The following is a 20,975-nucleotide window of genomic DNA, read 5'->3' on the forward strand; positions in this document are numbered from 1 at the left end:
ACCACATCCTCTACAGCAATACTCATTACAAGTTTTCTTTCTACTGAGAGGAAACAAAGATCGCTTAGGCAACCGCCAGTGGCGGATCTAGCCCGGGGCCGGAGGGGCACAGGTCCCCCAATTTTCTGACTAATAAAAATAATTTAAGCTATTATTTATATCTTTTGAAGTTTATAGTAAGCTCATGATACACCTATCAAAGTCTGGGGTGTGGCTGTTCCCCCTTCTCTGCAAGTTTTTACCTTCTAGATCCGTATGTTTTAACCCGTCTAGGACACGAGAAAGAACGCTCACATGGTGAACTAGATACAGGAATGGTGACAACAATTACGGCTAATTTGGGAATTTCATGAAAGCAATTTTGAAACTATCCATTACTTCAGTAAACTGATTTAGATTTAGATTTCTAGGCTTTCGGCATCTATGGCCATTTAGTTCACTAAACTGAGAAACGGAGGTAATTTTACATGGCTTTTCCTCCTCATAAGGTTTTAAAATTTTCGGGAGAAGTTTCAGTTCCACCTTTACACGATCGACACTGTCCATAATGACGTCCAAGTGGTTCAATTTTCGCAAATGAGAGGACGTGTTCACTTTTAGGGTGAAGACTGCTTATCCCACATAGAATACCTGTATTTTCTGCAAAACGCCTATTCATTTCTGCAAGTATTCTGTCAAGTACAGGAAGAAATATCCTAAGTGTGTAGTCTTCTTGGGATTAGATATCTTCTTCCTCAACCGATATTTGCTATGTCATAATATACTGACGTAAATGATGGGGCCGTGATCGTGTTCTGGACATTGAACCCGTTAGAGATATACCATTATTTTCAGCAAGACTCAAAGGCTCTTTTCGAACTCCTCGACTGTGTTTCAAATTTCAGTAAAATAATTCACTACACCCTTCGTAACTAAAACAGCATCAGCCAGTGTGCTCTCCTTATTTTGTGGATAATCTGACAATCTTTTCAACTTTCCAAGAAAAAGTGTGAACAAGTTGAGTTGGAACACAAACTGAAAATTAACTTCACTCAATAGACGTCTTGCTTCAGAAGTGTGACTGCGATTTTTATTACTTATCTCAGCAAGTTTTAGAATAACTGCCCTAATCGTTTTTCTTATAGCCACGCAAGCTGCAACCTTAGATAAACGGATAAAAAATATTTCGTTAGTGGTTCAGAAGACACGTACTTAATGCCATAAATAATACTATATATTTAATACCATACGAAGATAGAACATTAGAAGCCGTCATTTTCTGGCTAAGTATCACTGACGACACCTCAGCAATATACAAAGGACTCGATGACCGATTAGTGGAAGGTCATTATGATGATGCAGTGTCCTGTTCGAAGGTCCCTGGGCAAAGTGAACAAATGATGGTTTGCCATAGCCTTCCATGGAACTATGATAACCTCTTAAGAACGGGACGTAGAGTAGGATCCAAATCACTTGTGTTCCCACTTGGAATCGAATCCGGAACTCACCGGGGACACTCGAAGGTCAATAGGAGCAACATTATTTCGCATCTGTTTATTTTCATGGTAACTGTGCGGGCAAAATGTGAACCAGTAATAATCTTCGATAACTACAACAGGAAGCTCGCGTTAATTCGAATATCTCCTTGAGCTGTTCGGGTTATTAAATTGTTTGGTGTAAAAGGGAGTGCTCAAAAGCCACAAATCCAGTTACAAATGAATATTTGTTAAGCTTTATTTCTAATCCAAAATATGTATAGTACCGTATATGTAGTTAAGGATTCAAAAGTCATTTGAAACAGTCTTGTATTCAAGAAAAGTTACCTAATTTAGTCACACGACTCACAACAACTGTTTCTGTTTGAGCAACCAGTCTAAAACTATCAACCCCGCCAGTAGAAGTATATGTTTTTATACACAAAGAGATTGCCGCCTTTGATAAGAGAGATCAATTGATAATGATAAAATCATGATACGTAGTGTCTGTGTCACAATCATGTGACTGAGGTTAGGGTAGGATTTTTTTCCTGGAGGAAGTTGAACGACCTTTGTATATGTCTACGTAGGTCTTGAAGAGTGCCCCTGCTTATGTAATCGTTCGCTACTTTTATTCTTTCGTATGGCAAACCATATTCTTGTTAAAAAAGCTCGTTGTTAAAAATATGGCCCCTGATGACCCCCCAGGAATCTTCCCTGCTTGTGATGCACATGGCTTACGAGGGACCACAACCTATATGGAGGAATCTATGACTCTGATATAATAAAAGCTCGTAATACAAGTAATTACTCGATTAATTTAGCAGGGGCTATCCGGTGTGTCCCTGGAGGGTCATGCGTTCAATGCTTCATCAAGTAATTACGAGAAAAATAAAAAATACGTACCAATTAAATTGATCGAGTAATTATTACGAGCTTTTATTATATCAGAATCATAGATTCCTTCATATAGGTTGTTGTCCCTCGTAAGCCATAGGCGTCACAAGCAGAGAAGGGTCGTGGGGATCAGGGGCCATATTTTAACAAGGCGTATTATAAATAATACGAAAGAATAAAAGTTACAAACGATTACACAAGCAGGGGCTATTCGGTGTGTCCCTGGGAGTCCTTCTTTAGGGGCTATGCTTTCACCAGAAAGGTCATTCAACTTCCTCCAGGAAAAAAATCCTACCCTAACCTCAGTCACATGATTGTGACACACTACGTATCATGATTATATTAATATCAATCGTTAAACATTTGATATCTCGTATCAAAGGCGGCAAACTCTTTGTGTACAAAAACCTATACTTCTACTCCCGCCGGCTAAAAATCATTCGGACAAGCGCAGGGTTCGGATTACGGTGGGTTTGGATTAACGTGAGCAGCCTGTACTACTAATGGAGACACAAAATACGGAAATGTGTAATTAAATGAGCTTGAATAAAAGCACGTCACCTATATTCATGTCCAATGGAACAAGCTACCAATCACGTTTACACCATGCGAGGGGAAACAATGTTAGCAATTCTAGTCGTGCTAACTTTATTAATCCACAGCAATTTGCGAATTATCTGGGAATGATGGGGAAATCCCCCTTTAAAACTAGATACGCATGTTTTATTTGTTGTGTTATTTCCTCCTGGAGTACAAACTGGAATTAGAAAGGAAGATTTACATCGATTGTGATGTCAAATAATGTACTTCAAGGAATAATAAACACATACTCCTATCAGTATATTTGAGGAGAGGTGGGGGAGAAATTTTAGTTTTCTTTCCTAAAAGGAAATTTACTGTAATAACAATACTAATAATGCATACAACAATAAAAAATCACGTATATGTCAATAACTGAAATTCAAGTAGAGATATTAAGTAACGAAAGTTTTTTTTTTTTTTTTTGCTTCATGTGTCTGCGGCAATTACGAGTGATTATTTTTACATTTTTTTTTCCAACCCTACGAAATCGGTTTAAATGGCTTCGTAGTTCACGAGGTGCTTTAATTTAAAGCCCGCGTAATTTAAAGATTAATCCGACTTTTGGCGTCATTATACAAGTATTACTACAAGTATCTTCTTAAAACCATTGTTCATTGCAGAATTAAACAGAGTCATAGAACCTTTTTCATTACAATCCAAAGTAATACCTATTGCTTTTGAAGTACAGGATGTCACCTTCATTACTCTACTTCTGTTGGGGTGGGCGGATGGGTGGGCGGTCGCCCACCCTTAATGCCGTCCCTGACGAAAAGGAAAACCAAGTCAAAGTGTTAAGCTTGGCGAAGTTGCTGCTCATGCTGGAATCCTATAAGCTCGCCTTCAGTAAAATTTACAAACTGTGCTGTGCATTCTTCCTCCAACAGTAGGGTGCGAAAAGACTTCCTCTTTGTCTAAGAATCCCGAAGTTACATTTTAGAAACACAATTGGTGATATTAAGCTAAATTCACTTGCTGTTTTTCAATTGAAAAGCGAATTTCTAAAGCTCTGAATTTGCAAAAAATTGTAAAAGAATTCGCTGCTGTTCATAAAAACAGAATAATTTTGTTGTAGCTGAGATCCATTCTATTTTTGTTAGATGTGTTGTGAGTTTTTACTATTATATTTGCCATTACAATGAACAGAACCGTATGTGAAAACTGAAAAGCTCTCACAATAGTGGACATTAATGTTTCTTTACTTGTAATTGCTTTCATAATACTGCTACATGCCTTTATAAACTTCACATCACATATATTACTTGTTGTTTCAAGTACAGTCAAGTCTAAAATGATTGTCGCATATCTATAACTGTCTTGTTGTGGGAATATAATTTGACAATGATTTTGCAGGGTAATTTTAATAATGTTACTATGTGTATAATCTAGAAATGTATACCATGGATATACAGTCTCTACCTGATAACAAACATAATAACAAGGAAACTAAGAATGATAGAAGAATGGGGTTTGCGGCAAATACAGTGAAACCTCCCTTAACGGACACCTCTATAATACGGACAGATGTTTTTGTCCAGGCAAAAATACATGTTCTCTTAAGGAACAAAACCCTCCCTTTTACGGACCCTCGCAGATACAGACGCGGACAGTCCTTTTTCTCCAAAAAAACATTTCAGTAACCTCTTCATAACGGACAGGAATTATTCTCGGTTCTGCGATATATTACAGTAGACAGAAAAGTCTTTTCCCCACAAGTGTATCTATCATGAGTCTAGCCCTGGTGAACCATCAAATAGAACAGCTTCAAGCTGAACTTGAAATTGTTTTTTTCTGCCCGCAATAAACTGCTTTTTGGTGGAAATCATAGAAAACCTTCAATGAGCAATAACACTCATGCAGGGACATTCATATGCTCAAGAACTCTATGTGAAAGATCTTCCTTTCCCAAGCAAATTTAGTCCTTTTTTCTGGGCCTTGCATCTTTCCCGACAATTTCATGGTTTTAAAAAATATTTTTTAAAATCAAATCTCGAAATTAATTTTTTGAAAATGTTCTGAGAATTTGAAATATTTAATAGAAATCTGAGGATTTAATAGAAATTAACTTCTCCTTTATCCCTTCCAGTAATTCAAATACGTACTAAATAGAGTATTTTCATATTGAATTTTACGTATTTACGCTCATACATAATGTATTTACTATATATTACTGCATACAATTACCGTTGTGGGAAATTAAATTTCTGTAACCTCTCTGTAACGGACATCTCTCACTAACGGACAAAAATCTATGTCCCACTGGTGTCCGTTATTCAGAGTTTTCACTGTAATAAGAAAACTGAAGTTTTCGTTTTCTTACCTGATTTAGAGAATTTCCACATGTGCTCCATTAGTTGTCCTCAAGACATCCACGCGATATTCAATTTTCATATTGCAGTTTTGATGTGGATGACATAAATTAACGTGGCTGTGTTATCGTAGGCATCTGACGCAACTTGTGTGTGATATATAGAGTGTCCGATGCTCTGATGTTACGTGTCGAATTGCTGTATAACAGGATACGACGACGGTAGAGTGTAGTGTCCAGGTATTCATGTCATGTAAAACTGTAGACGTTGGTTTAAATAAAATTAATTTATTTAATGTGCCTGCGCAATGGCAGATTACCCAGTCAACGAGCTGGCAAATATGCACCTCATTTATGGAAAGATAAGGGAAAATATCCCAGAGGCAAGACGTTTATATCGTAACCGTCGCCCTCATAGGAGAGTAACTTTCCCTTTTTCCACGCCTCCATATTGGCCTTCGGAAGATAAAGTCTCTTCAATTTCCCCTACATGAAATCGGAGGAAATTGCACCATGTGGACAGTTGAATTTGAACAAAGCGTACTGGGAATAATCAAAGACCGTCCATGGTACTAGTAGTAGCCATGTGTAGGGCGTAAAAATCCACATGCAACTCTAGTGAACGATCAGCAGAGAGATTTAGTGCGAACGCGCGGTGCAGTATGGCGGATAATCTTGTGGTAGGACCTTATTTCTTACCGGTCTGCCTGTGTGGGAGTACGTATAATTTATTTTTACGTAATGTTCTCCCAAAATTGTTAGAACATGTGCCCTTGAACATAAGACAGCACATATGATTACGGCATGACAATGCACCTGCACATTTTGACAGGTATATGCAGACCTACTTAATTGAAACATTCCCAGATAGTTGGATTGGGAGAGATTGACCTGTGTTATGACCACCTCTTTGACCCTAACTCACGCAACTTGATTTCTTATTTGGGGCGTTATGAAACGCGTTTTGTATGCAACACTAGCCACGACAGCCGAAGAACTTGTTGCTTGAGTTAACATAGCAGCGGCAATCACCTCCGAAATTTCAGGTGTGTGTGCTTCGGCAATGTCATTTTTGCAATGCGGTCAACGGTTGACGATATCAGACTGTGAACATGCTTTCCTTTTCTAGCGAACTACATGTTGTATCGGATCCAGCAAACGCATGAGAGAAGGAAGATTTCATTCTCCCATTTCAATATATATTATGTTCTCTAAAATTTGATCCCTTTTCCTGTTCCAAATGCTATCCGTAACACAAAATTTGGAAAATGTCTAATCGAATTATAAAATTCACCGATCAAAACTACAGAAATATCTGTGTCAAACTGTGCTTACCGTTATTTTCCTTGAATCTTGCTGTGCATGTAAGCCTACTTTTATATCTGCTTCTTGATTTGTTACATCATGTCACAATCTATAGATTGGAGTAACTAAATTTTCTAATATTATAAATATTCGTTTTCCATCTGGAATTTCAGTTTTGTATTGTTTCAGTCAAGGCCGACTATAGCTCTCCTTTTTTTATTATTATTATTATTATTATTTGTCAGAAAGGAGGTGAGAATTCTGCGAAACTTAGATTCAAGTGACACTTTTATACTTTATCCTTCACTCCATTTTCGATTTACAAAGTACCCTAAATATGTGTCGGAAATCCTATAGATCGGCTTTGTCCATCCTTCTGTCAATACGTGTCTGAGCAAAAACAGCAAGAGATATAGAGAAGTGATTTCTCAAATCGATTCATCGTGTCAAGAATAGGTTTCATCTCCTTCGTCAACCCTCTATTCAACCGGAAGTAGTTCATATTAGCTATTATCGATTTCAACATTTATAGCCGTAGAACGAATACAAGAGACAGTGAGAAGCGATTTCTTGCAAACTATCCAGAGTCCCAAAGCAATTTACCAGGACTATTCCCACCACATACTAAAACATGAAATAGTTGAAATTTACTATTACTTCCGGTTTTAATACTGATTCGCCAGAGCAGAAACGGATGCGGTTTACTGTAATCGATTCATTGTCCCATGAATAGATTCCATCTTCCAGTATAAGCCTCTATTCAAACCGCGATTCAAATTTGCCATTTCCGGCTTTAACACTTATCGCCAAAGAACAAAAAATAGTAATACATAACCACAAGCGGTATGCTTAAATCGATTCAGGGTCCAAAGTGAGCACATAATCACAACTCATAACACTGTACCAAAACCGGAAGTGGTTGAAATTTACTACTACTTCCGGTTTCAATACTGTTTTCCATAGAGCAAAAACGGTAAGAAATATCGAGATGTCTATTTTTGCAATTGATTCAACGTCCCAAAAATAGCTTCCATCTCCACCATTAATCCTCTACTCAAACTAGAAATAGTTTTAATTAACCGTTTTCAGATTCAACATTTATTGTCAAGAAACAAAAGTAGTATTAGCAAGATGTGGCATTCTGCAATCGATTGAGATTGTCCAAAGAATTTACAATCACAATCCGCGAGACCCTACCAAAGCCGGAACTAGTTTAAATTTATTAGTACTTTCGATTTCAATATCGATTTCCGTAGAGCAGAAACGGTAAGATATATTGACATGTGGTTTCTTATAATCGATTCAGTTTCCCAAGAATAGTCGTTTTGTCTGATAACCCTCTACTCAAACCGGAAGTGGCTCAAATTAACCAGTTACGGTTTCAACATTTATCGCTATAGAACATAAATTTTAATGGATAGCGACAAGCAGTTCTTTGCAATCGATTTAGGGTTTCAATGGAACATATTACAATCCACAGCACTGTACTGAAAGCGGAAATGCTTGAAATTTACTACTAGTTTCGGTTTTAATATTGATTTCTGTAGAGCATAAACTGTACGGGATATAAGAAGCGGTTTTATGCAATCGATTCAGTTTTCCAAGTTCATGGTCTGACTTAACTGACTATATTACATAAACTTTTATCTTCTACTTCAAAGGTTGCAGTGCAGGAATTATTGCACTATAATTATCTGGAAAAGCTTAATGGCTTAAAAAATCATCTGAAATAGAAAGATATGCTCTTGGAATTCGCTGGTTCGTCTTCATGAAAACTGAAACACGCTAATGTTCGTTCTGTGTAAACAACTCTCTGAACGTGTAGTTCATAGGTTTAGCAGTAAACACATTTTGTCTCATTTCACATGGCCATACAATGTTTTCTTTCTTCGGGTTTGCACTACAACAATGAAGCCTATCCCGCCATGTTGCGGGACTGGTATGTCTGTCAACTGCAAGCAAACCAAAGGGATTGTCGATGGGGTTTGGTTTCACGAAGATGACGCACTAGCTCATTATTTCGTTGGGGCGAGAAATTATCTGAACAGTGTGTTTACTAATAGACAAAATAGAAGTGAATACCACTCTCACCAGTACTTCTGAACTGCGGTACCCAATATCCATTTTTCAGCGTGTGATAAGGCATTGTGGTGTTACATCTAGAGATGCAAAAAAGCCGGCTTTTTTGAATCGATGGTTTTTTGCAAATAAAAAGCCGGCTTTTTTGGGGAAAAAACAATTTTGGAAATTTTGGCTTTTTTCATTTTCATGATTTTTCTGTTTAAATAGCTTTCTTATAGTATACTCTAAAGTTAAATAAGGTTACATGACCTGAATGCCATATTTCGCTCTGGAATTCACCATCATGATGGATGGAGCACATGGTTTATGAATTAAAGTAAACATAAAGTACGTAGTATTTGAGGGCAATTTTAGAAGCTATTTAACTTTATTTTAACTTCTGAATTATCGACATTTTTTCTTCTCTAGATCATTTCGTTTTAGTCATCCGTGTTTCACTTCTTAGAGCTTAGTACTCTAGCTTCTAGCACATAATTAAACTTATGTTTTTCATTATATCCATCAGAGCGTACGTTTTTCATTATATCTGTCAGAGCGTATTTCCACATTTCCGTTATACTGTAGCTGTGCAATAATTTAACAATAATCTTCCGGACATAACCTTGAATACCATTAGATAGAAATAATCAGTATCAGATTTAGAAAAATAATTGGGAGGTTTTTTTTCTGAATGTTTGTTTTTGTAAAAATTTCTAACTTTTATTTAAGAGGAGCTTAAGTTTATGAGTACAGACATAAATATGATTGTTGTGCAGTTGTGCTTAATTTAAATGTATTCTCTCTCTCTTTCTGTATGGCCACGAAAGCTATCCACTGACTCCTGTCCTTATCCAATTCAACCCAGTTTCTACTCTGTATTCCTATTTCTGCTAGATCCACCTTAATATTGTCCTCCCATCTGGGCCTAGGTTTTCCTAATGGACGTTTCCCGATTGGATTTCCAGTTAAAACTTTGAAAGCGTTCCTACTTTCTTGCATTCTGGCTACATGACCTGCTCACCTGAGCCTCCTAGACTTGATAGGCCTTATGCACAGTCGTTTTGACGTCTGATTAATGCCTTACTTCAGGTTTGACTAACAGATGGTTATCAAAAGTGTATTCGTAGTCTGATTAGGACGTAATAATCGACGAAGTTAATCACATGTGACTAATTAATCTAGAGCAGAGGGTACCCTTTTAGCCACGGTTTAGCTTGTGCGACACATTTCGTATTTCATGTATTTCCATTTTTAGAGACTACGCAAGCGCACGTGTCTTTTACGTAGTTGCCACATTTATTTTTCTCACCTGATGCATTGGGGTTATATTAGTTAATCATACCCAAATCAACTTTTTAGTTGTACTCAAAGTAGACTCTGAATACCAAAAAGTACACCTTCCTTAGTGAAGACCTAGTATGCCACTAACCAGTCGGTGACTAACTATTGATTATCGAATTCTCTCTGAATACCGCCCGATGACTCTAACGATGTTTGGTAAACCGTATAGATTATGTAGTTCCTCCTTATGAAGTTTCCGCCATTCCCCATTCCCGTTCCGCTTGGGTCCAAATATTCGTCTCTGAATTTTATTCTCAAATAATTTCAGTCTGCGTTCTTCCCTCAGCGTAAGCGACCATGTTTCACAACCATAAAGCATAATAGGCATGATTATCATTTTATATATTTTAAGCTTTAAATTCCTTGACAGAATTCGCGACGACAAAATATTTTGAACTGAATAATAACAAGAATTTCCTGATTTTAGTCGACATTTAATTTCTTTGTGGGTATGATTTTGGTCTGGTAATACTGATCCAAGATATTTGAAAGTATCCACTGTGTCGAAAGTATTAATTGATATTTTAACGCATTCATTATTTGCCGTAACTTCCTTGTATTTAGATTTCTCTGCATTTACTCATGTCCCTGCAAGCGTTTAATAAGGCCTCTGCATTTCTTTCGATCGTTCTATCAGATTTACATCATCAGTATACATCATAACCTGGTGAATACCATTCAACTCTAGGCCCTGGTTCCTATCTTTGATTTTTCTTATAGCGTACTCCGGAACAAAGCTGAATAATAACGGCGATAACGCATATCCTTGTTTCAGGCCAATCTCGACGTGGAAGCTCGCATTTTTCTACTCGGACTTTACTCTGGAATTCATTTAAACACTTAATAAATCTAGCTTCAGTATTCCAAATTCTGTAAGATTGTTGTACAATGTTTCCCTCCTTACCGAGTTGTAAGCCTTTCTAAAATCAATAAACAGTTGATGTACTGGGTAATATATTCCCATTTCTTTTCGAGTATTTGTCGAATGGTAAATATCTGGTCGATTTCGACTAAATTCACACTGATAATCTCCAATAATTTCATCTGCGTATGGGGTCAATCTTATTAATAGAATGTTAAGAGAAATGCCTCGATAATTATTACAATCAAATTTGTCGTCTTTCTTGTGAATTGGAACAGTGATTGATTCTTCCACTCTTTTTAAATGTATTCCATAGTTTTTCTTTTTTATAAAAAAAAAAGTTTCGTAACTATATGTTGAATTTTCTTGTTAAAAATTCAGAAACCTTCAGCATTGGGTAAACCGTGATGGTGGTTATATATTCGCCTAGGAAACCATACGCTCAGATGAACCGTCTATTACGTATATGATCCATGAACAGAAAATTCGATACTTTGCCGATTCTGAACAAGCTTAAGGAACAGTCAGTGCATCACAGAATTTGGAGCTTTACCGATTTTGCAGATCCGAAGCACCTGATAGGTGGTAACATATTATTATGTATGTGATCAATCAGTGAAAAATTTGTTCGAAATATTCATACAATGTATATGAAAGTTAGAACTTAACTGAAAATTTTCAAGAATGTACAGAACCCCCGAAACGAAGTTCTTGATGTGCAGATTTCTCGCATGTTTTTTTTTTTTTTTTATTTTTTTTATTTTGCTTCAAAAAGAGGGTGTGTGATATTTTGAAGTAAAAATACTACATACAATTTTGCTAGTTATTTGTGTATCATTTTTTAAAGTACTTATTGTATATAAGAGGTTAAAATATTATTACATATATTGGTTAATCCTTTGGAATTCCTAATGTAAATATGTTAAGAATTTTAAAAAATCTTTTTGAAATTCATGGTTTATTTTCGAGGTTTCATATTATTATCTGCATCAACCATTATTTAAATTAGTTTTTTCTTGTAGAGAAGCGAAACAAAGTCTACTTTATCAGTTTAAAGCAAAATTTTCAAAAAAGCCCAAAATTTCCCAAGGAAAAAATGCGAAGCAGAAAAAACTTTTTTTTTTTCTTTCAAAAAAGCCGGTTTTTTTCCGACCCCTTGCATCTCTAGTTACATCACACAGCCGGTTCCCAACACGCGTTACCACACAACTAACGAACTGAAAGAAACTGACTGGCATGCATTTTCCATGATCACTCGTGCAATGTTGTGTCAAATTTCAGAACTACCTGAAAGCGTATTTGTTTCGAAAATGATGGTGCCCACGCAGACACTCTGGATTAAATTAATATTTTGTCTCTGTTTTTCTCATCCATAATTTACCTCGTCATAAAATATATAAATACGTAGGGATGTAAGAAGAAAGAAAGATAAGGGCAAGAATGGCAGTATTGGATTTATAAACAGAAACCTGACGAACAATGTCCTGGAAATAGATAGTACGTCTGGCTACTCGAGTAGATGTTTGATCAGAAGAAAGAAAAGCAAGTTTTTAGGGTCTTGAATCTGCCACTGCTTCTGTGTGGACTTCTTCGTATACTAAATATGGTATAAACTGGCTCAACGCGAGCATACCCTTTCGCCATTGGAACATCCTAATTGAAAGTGTTGTTGTCATTTCTGGCTGAAGTGTTCCGAAGTAACCAAACGCAACAAAGGCTGAGTTAATCCATTCGAAAGGATTACAGTGGTCAAAGTAATGAAATTATTTACTGGTGAGCGTACAAAATGTGTTTTCAATGCCATTAACATTTTTAACTGAGAATATATTACAAACCAAACGAAAACACAGATAGATCGCGAAGAAATCTATGTCTCAAACATTAGTAGTACCTTCAATCTTTGCTGTGCACTGGGAACTCCTGCTAATTGCGCTTCCAGCTGCTGTTTTTCTTCTTTTAGAGTAAGTCGGGTACTCGTATCAAGGGGTTCCAAGCGCCAACCTCCTTCTCCATCAAACTGAAGAACATGGGTATGGAACTTCCTGTAATACCAAGAGGAGAACGTAAGTTTAACTATACTAAAGGAATACAAAACACAGAAATGAGAATATTATAACTATGAAATTTGGTTAGCTTCATCTATAATATCTTAGTCATAATTACGTTATGAATACCCGGGTCGCATATTTTGCTATCACGGAAAACAAGAAAATATATATGCAAAATCTAGTTATCTCTCCATCCATATTATGTTGAAACTACAGAGGCTAATTGTAATCTGTAATGAAACATTTATTACTTTCTGTTAGTAAAAGAACGGGTAATACACAGATTTCTTTCAGTAATATAAGAATTTGGTGCATTAACAAGGCGCAATTCAAAGTTCTTACTTATGTATATGTCGAGGACATGAATAATACTTAAATAAAACGGGACAGTCAGACGTATTATATAGAACTCTTAATAGAACTATGGACGAATTTAAACAAGATACCAATGAAAATAACAATCCCCGAACCTAAAAGAAAATATACTAATTTAAAGAAAATGCAGGGTTAACAAAATTAACGATAGGAAAATAAAAATTATACTGTTGGTGTGTATTATTCACGTTATTCGGTTCCGAGATTTAAACTGCATAAAACGACGATACAACAGTATTTGCACGAACATGACATCTGTGTACATTTAAATAATTGGACCGGTAAGGTAGCAAAAGAAATGGTAGTTACAGCGTTTCCTGGTTTAAAAGAACAATTACGAACTCTTCTTAAAGAGAACAAATATTACATCTTACCAGTGGCGTTGGAAGTATTTTCAGCTTTGGGGGGGGGGAAACTGATTTTGAACTATTGTCTTGAAAATAGACGCGGGAATGTGACATAGGTAAGATAATACGAATATATATTCGTAATGTAACATGGTTGGACAATAGTAGTAGTAGTAATAATAATAATAATAATAATAATAATAATAATAATAATAATAATAATAATAATAATAATGCAGCTGTAAACAGTTTCGTGAGGGTAAAATTTCCATCTACGAGAAGCATCTTGGTTTACATCTTTAAGATTAATAAATCAAGTGCCAGTTTTGTGCTGGATTCTGGTATGGTGCAAACATTTTCAACCACTTAAATCACAGTTAAAAAGATATATAATAGTAAATATTAACTACCTAGAAAAAATACCTCTTTGTAACTACAATTTTTATCATTTTATATATTTTTAACTGTGTTGGAAATGCCCACACGGACATTATTCGGACAATGGAGTCCGCTTTTCTAATGTGCTCTGAATTTGTCTGTGGCCTTTTTCCAGTTCTTGAACCCTATGGCGAGAAAAGTCAATTCAGCTCGTTGCGTCAGCATTTACCTGTCAAATGATATGCCTTATACAATCGAAACACAAAACATAATTTCTAACTGTAACATAATGTAACTAGGAAATGTCTGAAACCATTCCTCGCGACAAGATCGACGTGCAGTTCGTGAAAAATTGAAATCCTTAGTCGGTTGAGTTTTATTTTCTAAAACAGGAATTTCAAACTTTTTCCCGCGATTGGTTACATAAGATCTTTCATCAAGTTCTTTAGGCAAGTCCTGTGTGGGAGTATTGGAGGAATTTGTCGCAATTTGCCTGACGCTTTGCTCAATTTCCTGCTTGGAGGTGCTCGTGGATTCCTGTACTTCAAGTCAGGCACATTGCAGAGAATTCTGAGATGCATTTTGTTGTGAACTTTCTGTACCAATGCTGGCACTGGTTGTTGGTGCAGTTTTTCATAAACACCAAGAAGACTTGTATTTTCCGATACTTTCTTTGTTGATGATGTTAACCATGGGTCAAGAAGGGTTCTTCTTCGGCTAAAAATAAAGTAAGGAATAAAGTAAAAAATAAGGTAAGAAACACATGTGTAATATATGCATTTCCTTGCGTCCCTACATAAACAGCAATCGATTTAGTAACGCAAAGTTAACTCTTTTATTTCAATGTCAGACTAATTTACAGGTTTCAGCACTCTCTCCTACATGGCCTAAGCGAACTTATGTGATTAGAGTAGTTAGGGGATTCAAGTGATCGTTAATGTGTAAACTGAGTGCTTCTTTCGAGAACTTAAGCAGTGTTCATTTTGCTATCTGCTGTGCTGGTAAAGCAACGATAAAAGAATCCAAAAACAAATATCACGTGAACCAAAATTCCAACTCTGTAAATAATAATTGTGTGCTGAAAAATTGTTGCAAAGGTTCACCAACTTGTAATTAGACCATCGACTTTGTGGATGGGATAGGATTTGAATTTTTATGGGCCCTTCAGCAAATTTGGCTATATCAGCCCTTCACGTGTGTAAGGGATGACGTCTCTAGGCGAGCACACAACCCGGAAAAGGGAACAGATGAAGAAAAAGAAGAATTAATTAGAAGAGGAAGTCACGGCCCTTAAAGAACGTACCATCCCAGCATTTACCTGAGGAAAACCGTGAAAAAACCTGTCACGATGGCTGGCCTCGGGGATCGAACCCAGGACCTCCAGAATGCGGAGCTGTAACGCTACAACTGCGGCACGGCTGCTCATTATTGACTTTGTGGGGCTGATAAACTAATAATAGTAATGATTGCAATATTCTATAATCACAAATCATTGAGTTCACAGCAAACAGAAAACTATTTAGAGAAATACCTATATCTTGATTTTAAATCCAAGAAATTAAACATAAAGAAAATGTTTCACCTCTGTTTTAAAATTTAGAAGAGCTGTCGCATTTGTTTTTAAAAAATGATGTTGTTTTAGTGTATCTTTTGAGGGGAACGCGGGAGGACGCAGTCTCCCCACCTTCAAAAAATGTGTACGGCGTCCCCCAATTCCTAAAATATTACAATGGGTAAAGATAGGAAAGCATGGGACGGCGTGACGTCATGCCGCTATCTACCGCTCCCTACCTTCTCAGATCCAAATTTATCCCTGGGGTAATATGAAGAAAAAAATTGATTTTTAGATAAATGACACTCTGTGCTTCAAAACATTATACCATATTTGCATAAAAAAAGACACTCAAACATGGAGAAAACAAAATTCATGAAAAAGGAACACCAAAACAAACAGTATTTTTACACCAACGCGGTTGGTGTACTACCTTAACTACGAGTGTTTCAGATGTAAAGCATCACGGGCCGTTGCCAATAGTGCATGATGTTCCGCGCGGTGCTGCCGGATTTCGGACTCCCCTTTCCCTTCTCGCTCTTCCTCCAGTTGAGATTATGACACATACATTGGCAACATTATTCACAATGTAAATGTACTATTCCAGGAAACTCAAGAATTTTCACTGTGCATCCTAGAAGTATATATAGCAACTAAATTACTTACATGTTAGCTTTTTTCAGTAGAAATGCTAAACACTTGTCTTCAACACTACTTTCACTATCATCTATGTCAATTAACATTTCGTCATTGTCTGAATTTGAGTCTTGTAAATTTATTGTTATGGGTTCCAAAAACTGTAAACACAAAAAAATAGTCTTCGAGCTTGACTTCGTAGCACTTGAAAAAACTTCTGCTGTACTCGGTTTGCTTAAAGACATTGTCAACTATAATTTTGGAGAACAAACGAACTACCACGAAAGAAAACAAACGAGACACCGATGAATTCTCTTTATGCTAGAAGAGAAGTTACGTTCCTACACAACTAGCCCCTTTATTTCCTTAACCGTTTTCATAACAAGTAACACGCTTGGGCTTGGTGTAGGTGCCACGAAAGCAATCCATCTGATTTCTAAGCAACTCGATATGCTCGAGTTTGTTTTGGGTTACGATAATTTATGACACCATACAGACGCCTGATGGTTTGGTTCCCTTATAGAAGAGAAAAGAGGGTGTTAAAAGTCGCACATAATAAGACAGTGGAACGTGAAAGAAAAAAAGAACCAGAAAACATAGTGCGTTTCTTCTGTCGAATAAGAAAGAGTCTATCTTGAAGTAAATTTCAAAACAAATTACGAACTTCCCATGCCTTATTCTTATGATGTTAGGCGTATATATATGAATCAGATTGTAAAGGTATGTAGCCACGGGGGAAAAGGGGGCCCTGTCTTTCCAAACTATTTCCAGCTCCAAAATGAGGTTCGTCTGGTATATGTTTAATAAACTTATTTAACGGTTAATGCAAATGAGCGACGTTTATAGTGAAATATGAAAATTAAAAAAAATAATCAAACATCATCAATACGGTTTCTATACCTAATTGAAACAACTAAAATTAATCATATGCTTTATATTCTCATTTCCCTAATTGGGCGGACTGTGAACTCACTACTATATTGTTGCATAATAATATCTGAGTGTATATTTTTTCGAGTTTTTTTCCCTTTAGTATTTTAACCTACATAAACACAAAGTCAGATAAAGAGACTGCTATAAACAGCATTTTGTTTTCTTATGAATAGCTTATTCATTTATCTCTTACAATCCGGTTTTCAACTTCAGTACTGTCAAGATTCGTCTTTTGATAAGGTAGCATCCTGAAAACATAATATGTGTATAGTATGTATGGTGAGTTAAAATGCTTTTATATTCTGAAAGAGGTCATTTGTTCTGTTTTTAATGTGTGAAAAACTTTCCTCCCCCTGCAAGTAATGTTCCCCTCCTGTAATAAAAGTTGAGTTCCAGTTCCAAATCGAAGAAAAATCCACTGGAAATTAGACGTGGGACTCAGCTCGTTTTACTAATTGTTTTATATGGAAACCTTTAAAAGTCTGTATCATGACAACCAGTTGTCATAAAAAGATGTAGTTTCCACGTATGTGTTCGTAATTCTTTTCTCTACTTCGTAAGGTGAGCAGTTTATCTGCTAGTAAAATATTTCTAATAAGCGCCTCTGGTATTGTCAAGATTCGCAGTAGCGCGAGAAGTCAGCGTGCAGAACTACTTGTCGCGAATTGTCAACACCGCTCAAAGCCAATTGGACGCCGCGTGAAGCCAACTCAAGGTCATGCCGCTTATCATTTGAAACACACATTCTTTTATTTATTTATTTGTGAACAACAAGAACAATAGGCGAAGCCCAATTATAGTGTTGGTGTATTACAAAATTAACTTACGATATTTTTTTTAATATAGTTCATACTACAGATATCAATTTCTTTGTGTTCGATACATAATTTGTTATAAGAAGGGCATATTCTCCAGATTGGTGACTTTAATAATACGTTTTTTTTTTTTTTTTTTTCTCAATAGAACAGATCCGAGTTTTCAACACGAGTTTTAAGTGTCGGGACATGAAAATTTACTGTCGATATCTGATCTGCACAATTAAACTCATTTTTTACTATTTTAAGAAAAAAATCAAAGCTACCACATTTCGCCTTTGTTCTAGTGTAGGGATACAGAAGTTGTCTATTAATGTAAGATAGTTTTTGTAAGATGGATAGATTTAGTACTCATATACTAAGTATTTGATAAATTTGAATTGGGCTTTTTCGAGTTGGTTTCGGTATTGTTGTTGTGATGGGTTCCAGATCACAGCTGCGTATTCCAGTTTTGATCGGACATAAGAGTAATACATTTTTGTTAGTGTGGTAATATTGTTAAACTCCTTTCCCGTTCTAATTGTGAATCCTAACATTTTAAGAGATTCGTTAATTATGTTCACTATTTGATCATTAAATGTTAGTCTGTACTGTATATACGTATGCAATGGCAATTTCTAATTCTCACCCTCTTGTTTCTCTTAGTTCAATATACAGAACAGTCGGGATTTCGGGGGAGGTCCGGATCCCCAGGACCCAACCCCGCATACATCCCTGTCGGAAGCGTCCTTGCTGACGTTTGTGAACGTGTCCCCGCCCTGTCCCCTTTTCAAGCAAGATCATCATAAATAATGTCATTTTTTAGTGCTCACAAGGGATAAATTTTTCCTCACTTTAAAACTTACTGCACTCTGCATATTGCTTGTAACAATAATTTAAATTTATAGAAAATATATTTAAATGTCATGTTACGCATTTAAACTTTTTTTAAAACTTCAAAATCTCGCTCAACGACTCGTTTCATATTGCAGACTTACGATTACTTAAGGCTGTTGCTACCTCTTTGTCAAGTCGAGTTTTCCCCCTTTTTTCGAATTTTTCTCAGTAAGCAATGAACAAATCCCTACAAAACTTTGCATGGAGTCAGGTCAATAATAAAGGATTCCTTATATGAGCTTATAATTTTACTAAAAGCCTCCAATTAAGTTATTCATTCCCCCCTTTTTTATCATGTGAAGATTTGCAACAGTGCGATCTCTCTTTCTTCCTGTTTGTGTTAGCAGCGTGCGAGAAATTCGGGCTAGCCATTTAAAACAGGTTTTAAAACTCTGTCCATAACGCATCTGCGGAATGAATGTTTCTATCCCTGTCGCCTTTTTCGAGGACAGATTTATGGCACTCAGGAAGAGTGAGAGCTCTTTATTTTCTTTGCTGAACCTATTGCTTTTAGTATATTCGTCCAGTCTTATTGGAAGTTTTTGTGGTTACTTTCAAACCTAGCAAGGTGTCTCTTGCATCTCGTGTATTTCAAAGTCTTAGATTTAGTGATTGGTTATACAAATATAAATTAACAGACGGCTGTGATACCAGATCAATCTCCTGTGTGAAATAATAATAATAATAATAATAATAATAATAATAATAATAATAATAATAATAATAATAATAATAATAATAATAATAATAATAATTAATATTATTATTATTATTATTATTATTATTATTATTATTATTATTATTATTATTATAGGGAATCCGTCGAACAAGAGCCTGTAAGGAGCAGGGAATCTCGGTGCGGCTTTGACACTAGTAACCTAGTTAAAATGTGAGGTCACCACATCGGTTCTCCCTTGCCGGTAATGCTTGTTTCCCTGCCGCCTTTAGCGTGGGAGATCCTTATTCGGTTCCCGGCGGGAGCTCATGTGGTTCGGAATCCACGTTAATCAGTAGTCTCGTTTCATATAGCCTCGCTGCTGAAAGGGACGTTAAAATCAATTCATTGTTTCCGTGCCGACACCAGCTGGGTTTTCACATTGAATACACTAGCGCTCTTTCACTTTTGAAACCTCACGGAAACAGGTAAACCAGTCAAGGTAGCATTTTGGACTAATAATTATAATTATAATATGTATCGCTTTAACAACTTTGAATACTATTATAGAATTTTTATGCTAAATAGTAATCATTTTTTTTACCACATGCGAAGAAATTTTAGAAATAAACCTTCTTTTGTTACACAAATTTGTTCTTAGCGTGAATGCTGTCGAATTCTATTCCTCGTGATGACAAATTTTTCGGTATTGATTCAGTATCGCGAATCAATTGGGAAATTGAGGAACTGACCACACATTACCCTTCTTACAGAGCGTATTTGTAGGAGAAAGTGAACTGTAGTATCAGGGATTCTTTTATTATACAAGAAAGACATCTATACATAATGAAATAGGTACTTTTAATGTAGATACAAATATCATTTTCTATTATTATAACTTTTCAAAATATGAATAGGGATTTATTTCTTGGTTACAGGATATAGTGTAACCTGATAATAATAACCTTGAAACTTACGCATTCTACACATGAAATATTTATTTCCAAACGGTGGAAGTGAAATTTCATATATGGCAATACAAATACAAATAGTACAACATATATTATTAACAGAATAATTTTAATTTTATACATTATCTTTTGATGCTTCATTTTAAAATACAGGCCTTACTTTTTTATTGAAGTACACCCGTTTGTCAATGTCATACTTATTCAACTAAAACATTTTCGCATGAGTATACAAATATGTGATGGAATACTGTTTCATCAAGCTACTACATTAATGAAATTCGAGTCGAGACAAAAACTATACAAGTTAAAATATACACACACATCAGCGAGAACATTATGACTATCTACCTAATTGTTAGTATGTCCACCTTTGGCACGGATAACAACGGCGACACGTCTTGGTATAGACGCAATGATCCTTGGTAGATCGCTGGAGAGAGTTGGTACCACATATGCACACAGGTCACCTGATTCCCGTAAATTCCGGGGAAGGGGCGATGCGCTCTGACGTCACGTTCAATCACATCCCAGATGTGTTCGATTGGGTTCAGATCCGTCGAGTTGGGCGGTTAGCACATCACT

At 36.1% G+C, this 20,975-nt stretch overlaps 1 protein-coding gene across 1 annotated transcript in view; it reads right to left on the reverse strand.

The window, feature by feature from the left end:
* The window catches only part of Abcd1 (ATP binding cassette subfamily D), a 632,582-nt gene that overhangs the window by 153,707 nt on the left and 457,900 nt on the right, over positions 1-20,975 (reverse strand). The window contains exon 9 of the mRNA XM_081759525.1: positions 12,699-12,849. Coding sequence (XP_081615651.1) covers positions 12,699-12,849 — 151 coding nt within the window. The remainder of the gene's footprint in view (positions 1-12,698; positions 12,850-20,975) is intronic.

The sequence above is a fragment of the Thermobia domestica genome, chromosome 5, assembly GCF_964235325.1.
Source record: "Thermobia domestica chromosome 5, izTheDome1.hap1.1, whole genome shotgun sequence".
Lineage (NCBI taxonomy): Eukaryota > Metazoa > Arthropoda > Insecta > Zygentoma > Lepismatidae > Thermobia > Thermobia domestica.